Source organism: Cibotium barometz, chromosome 61 (genome assembly GCF_041138505.1).
Source record: "Cibotium barometz isolate CiBa-2024 chromosome 61, ASM4113850v1, whole genome shotgun sequence".
NCBI lineage: Eukaryota > Viridiplantae > Streptophyta > Polypodiopsida > Cyatheales > Cibotiaceae > Cibotium > Cibotium barometz.
The window spans coordinates 36,635,726-36,640,866 of NC_141106.1; the positions used below are offsets into that span (position 1 = coordinate 36,635,726).

Genomic DNA, 5,141 nt, shown 5'->3' on the forward strand with positions numbered 1-5,141 from the left:
GGTGTCTTCATCCTACCCACTAAAAAAGAGGGAAAGGGAAAGGGAAGATGAGTGTTTGGTAGACCTTCACTGCTGTTGTTGACTTGCCCACATAAATGAGGGAAGGGGGGGAGGGGAAGAGAGGGGTGTTAGAATCAAAAGAGAGAGAGGAGCTAGCTGTGTGCGGTAGGGAGGGGAAACTAGCTATGTCATAGGCTGCATACTCGAACAACGACATGGTTGGGTCTGTGTAGCTATAATGATATCAATAACGTGTGAGAGATAATGATAATGTTTACATGTAGATAATGATGACAATGATGCGTGTGAAAAGAAAATATTTACAAGAGAAACTGTCCCCTTACAAAAACTTCTCAATTAAACCCACAAGTACCTCCAAGGAGAACTTTAAATAGGTAGAAAAGTTATACCACCAATCCATGCGTTCACTCTTATTAGATTTTACACATTTTAATATATTTCTCGTAAGTGGTATCTTACGAAACAAATGTTAAAAAATCAAGATTCAAGGTCTTAAAACCCACAAATTTTTTCAAGTTATAGAAGAAAAATCTGAGTTTTTTTCTTTCTTTCGTTTGAAATAGGGTCCTCAGTCTATCCTATGGATGCAAGGAATTTCCTCCTCCTACTACACACAGGCACATAGTTGAGTATCAGAAGGGGATACCACCTTTCCAAATATTGGCCACTTTTGAAGGCACTTGAAGGTACTGGTGGGCAAGCCGTGGGACAAGCTCCACAAGTGAGTCGCTTAGCCCATTGGAGTGAACACCTTGCAGAGTTGTTAATTACTCGGCCTCACAATCGAGTCATGATCTTTGTGTCCATGAAAGTCATCGTCCCTCATCCAAGGCTAGGCAAGCAAGAGATAACGATGAAAGGATTAGTGAGCAAGAGAACACTCTTAGGCAAGCAATGGATAATGGTGTGAATAAGCTTCAGCGACAAGCATAGCACATTGTTGTCACCGCGGGATCATCCATGACGAGGTGGAAATGCCTAGACAATGTAGCGAAGACAGGATTTGAACTTAGAACCTCTTGGATGAGAGATCCAAGTTCTATCCACTACTAGGCTACCGTCTTGGGGACAATTTTGGATTTTTTAATAAATAAGACTTTTTTTAATAAATTTGAGAAGAAAGTTTCGCAGCTTTTTCGTATAATACCTTTTTTTCTGGTACAATTAAATTACAAGTGGGCATTGAGAAGTGGAAAAGGTCAGATGTGGAAGGTGCGTGTTTGACTTCGTGGCTTTAAAGAATCGTTGTGTGGTTGCTGGTCGCGAGCTGGCGTGCATGCTTGGCGGGGCGTGGCTATTCAGAAAGCGCGGCGAGCTTTGTGACGTCCTATCGTTGACTGTGGAAGATCTTGGCCTTCTTCTTCTCCTAAAAGCTATCAGATCTGATCAAATCTGCGTAGACTAAGGAAAGCTGTTTCGCAAGGTGGAGGTGGCACTAGTTTCATCACTTATATGCCTGATCAAAAGTCCGTAGAGCCTTGTCAGATCAGCTTCTAGGTTTCTTGAGAATGGCGATCACTTTCAAGGAGCTGAGCGAGGTCGCGCAGATTCACTACCAGAAGCTCCCGGCTCCTTTCAAGGAGAAAGCGTCGGAGTTCTTCGACGCCTTGGATGCTGACGGAGACGGCTTGCTCAGGCTGCCGGAGCTCCTGGAGTCAGGCCTCGTGACGAAGTTCGGCAAGGAGTTCGTCCGTCATGTCTTCTTCAGCCTCGACGAGGAGGGCAAGGGCCACCTGGGGTTCCCCGAGTGCATGACGCTCTACTACCTCTGCATGTACAGCAACCGCACGTGCAGCACGTGCTCCCGAGCCATTCTCCAGGGCCTCGGCTACACCTGCTTCAAGTGCCATAAAGACGGATCCCCGGAATTCACCCTCTGCTTGGATTGCTTCGCTTCCCGTAGCTTTGAGCATGAGCACAGTCACCTGCACCTCCTCCACGATTATGTCCTGTTCGACAACCTGCTTCACAGCAAGGCTTCCTCACCACCACCTGTCAAGCCCATCGAGCAGGTACATATACTCTTGTTGCTGTTCTCTCATTTGTTTGTTACGGCCGTTCACAGCTGGTCAGTTAAGTTTCTCTCATTTGTTTGTTATGGCGGTTCACAGTTGGTCAGTTAAGTTTTTCTCAAAAAGTGTCAATGGAGACAAAGCCTAGCTGTAAGGTGTTGAAGTTTCACTGAGGAGGTGTTGGGTTCAAAATCTGCTGGCTCTTGATAGTGACAAGAAAGCACACACGCACACAAGTACAAAAAATCTCAAAAAAAAAGTGCACAAGGAATGGTGCAAAAGGAGCATGTTAGTGGTCGGTAAACCTATGGCATCCTTGGCTAGCCCATGCAACTCCTCGCGGTGCGCTAGGCTATAGCATTACTATATGCTTTCCCACTAGTTGGACTAATAAAAATCTAAATTCTTATAACATCATCTCTATATCTTTATAGACTCTATATCTCTATATCTCTATATCTATTACATATTAACCATGGACAACTAACAAAAAAAGAAATCTTGGATTTCTAAAAAATATGAGGAAAAAATCTCTTCGATTGACCCTTTGTATTCCGATTGACCTTTTGTATTCCGATTGACCCTTTGTATTCTGACTTCCATTCTTCTGTTTCGCTTCTTAATGTCTTTTACATACTGCAACAATGCGCGAGTTGAGTACTAGTATTATAGAAAAAAGATGCCATGCACACACGGTAGCCAAGAAGATAGAGAAGGAGAAAGTATGCTATGTGGCAACCAAGGAAAGATGGAGTAGGTATGCCACCCCATGCCTTAAGGTCAACATTTTTTTATTAAGCATCAGAAGCTGGCTACCCGCGATAGGTTGGCTAAATAGACTCATGTTTCATACTTATACCTGTTCTGTAAGACATAAAGAATTTGCTTTCCATCTTTTGAGCTTGCTCTATGCTCAAACTCTATGGAACGGAATTAAATAGCGGTTTAAGAATGTGGGCACTCAAAACCAATTTACATGGAAACAAGCTCTCTTAAAGCACACAGCCTCCGTTTTCTTGGATGGGGGGAGACTCCCATCTATAGAATGGGCTGGCCGATCTCACCCCTTTTTCTAGGCTTTTTACAGATCTCACTCCTTTTTCTAGCCTTTTTGTTTTCTCTTGTGCATGTGCAGGAGGAGAATAATATATGTTTTCAATTAATTCGACGAATTGCTCCCATTTGCAGACGGTTAAACAATGCGTTGTGTGCGGGGACTACCACGAATCAAGCACGCGGGGGTTCATGTGCGACGTGCACATGACCAAGATGCGGGCCTCCAACGAGTTTGTGTGCGAGTGGTGCTTTTCCTACTTCTGCTCCAAATGTGGCAACCTCTTCAGAGACAGCACCACACGTGCGGAGCCAGGGAAATGGCTGCAGAGATTTGTGTGCCCCTCGTGTTACCAGATGCAAGTCTCATCCGATTGTTACGAGGCCAGCTTAAAGGTACTCGTTTAGGCTTTTCATTGGCTAATTTGCAATGCTCGTTATCGATTTTTTTCCCCTTTTTCGTTATTTTCTGCAGCGACTACAGAGCCTTCTTCGTAACGCTGAGCTGCTCCAGCGCTGCAAGACTTGCGAGATCAAGCAGAGGAACGGTACCTTGTTCTGGATCGTCAATGGGAGCAACACGGCCGCTATGAGTACCGCGGGAAGTAATATCAGCCTCAGTAGAAGCTCATCCGTCGAGCCTCCGGCGTCTGCAGGCCAAGCCGCAGGTGCCGTCGCCAGGGCTCCTTCTGCAAACTCGTATTTCCCCAGCAATCGGCAGCAAATGCAGGGCCGGAGAAACTCGAACATTATTCAGGATGTTGCATCTACCTTACGCGCATTTAACAAGGCGGTGGGCTTGGTGGACCGGGCTGCCAATGCCTTTGGAGGATCTGCAGGGGGAGTTGACGGCGGAGGAGGAGGAGACGATGTCTCCGCCGGAGGAGGCGCCGAAGGCGATCCATCCACCATGTAAACTCACGTTATTACCCTACCTATAAAAATTTGAGTTTAATCAAAAGTTGTCTTCAAGCCCCTTTAAAAGGCATGTGACAAAACCATCATCACATGCCTTAGGAAACTAAGAGGCTTTAGTACAAAATACCATCGATCACCTAGGACATTGAGACAGCAAGCCATTGCGTACATTATGGTCTAAAGGATGTTTGGAATTTGGGCCTCCTACTTGCGGCAAAATATCATGTTGTTTTATTGACACACAAGTGATGACAAGTGACTATAGTTTTTAAAATTTTGGCAAGAAACATCAGTTTATATACACTACTCACACACCCAACTCTGGTTACAAGAGCACGGATCGAACCTGCACGACCGGTTGGGACTTCGTCTGCTTCAACCACTCCACTACAGTCGTATTCACACAAGTGACTATAGTTAAAAAATGGTGCAATTTTTGACTACGAATAGTTCATTAAATAAGAACTAGTTGGTGATTCGCGTGTTGCTACTCCCTCTCACAAGCGAGGGAGCTCAAGGAGTTACCATGTGATAGTTCCCAAAATAGTGTGCATAATAAAACTAAACTTTTTGGTGAAGTATTATGGTCTAGCACACAAGCCCTTTTGCCACACCGAGAGGTTCTTTTGTTACATTGTGAGAGGAAATTCAAAATTGATGTCCCTCCAATGAGGGAAGTTTGAGGGACATTCGCTAGCTCATGGAGGGAAGCTCAATGCTGCGAACTTGAATTTTCTTCTATGTGGAAGGTGTGTATTTTTTCAACTTGTTGTGCTTTGTTTATGGGACCGTAACAACTTGAGATATGCCTCGACCAGCACTTGTTTCCCAATCGGCTCCATGGGGCTACTTTATTTGACTCCAAACCAACCTGGTATTCGAGTGATATGTGGTTCCATGAAAGATAACTGCACCCCATCACATGTAACACAAATGTAGTCACACCATGGGGGTGCCTATTTCTACTCCACACTTGAGAGCTAGCCGTCGTCAGCTCATCCAATGGCCCACTAGGAAAAACAAGTGAAAGAATGCACATAAACATGCCGCTGATTTTGTTTTATGTTACATTTCAAGTAAGGTATGAATATTATGATGCTAAAATGAGTGGCTTGGTCTTAAAAAGACAAATCTTTT

The 5,141-nt window shown here is 44.5% G+C and overlaps 1 protein-coding gene across 1 annotated transcript; it reads left to right on the top strand.

Moving 5' to 3' along the window:
- Positions 1-1,318: 1,318 nt before the first annotated feature.
- Positions 1,319-4,818, top strand: LOC147604852 (uncharacterized). The gene is made up of 3 exons (XM_086794699.1): positions 1,319-2,033; positions 3,222-3,482; positions 3,562-4,818. The coding sequence occupies exons 1-3, from the start codon at positions 1,530-1,532 to the stop codon at positions 4,000-4,002; spliced, it is 1,206 nt and encodes a 401-aa protein (XP_086650825.1). The 5' UTR covers positions 1,319-1,529; the 3' UTR covers positions 4,003-4,818.
- Positions 4,819-5,141: the final 323 nt, after the last annotated feature.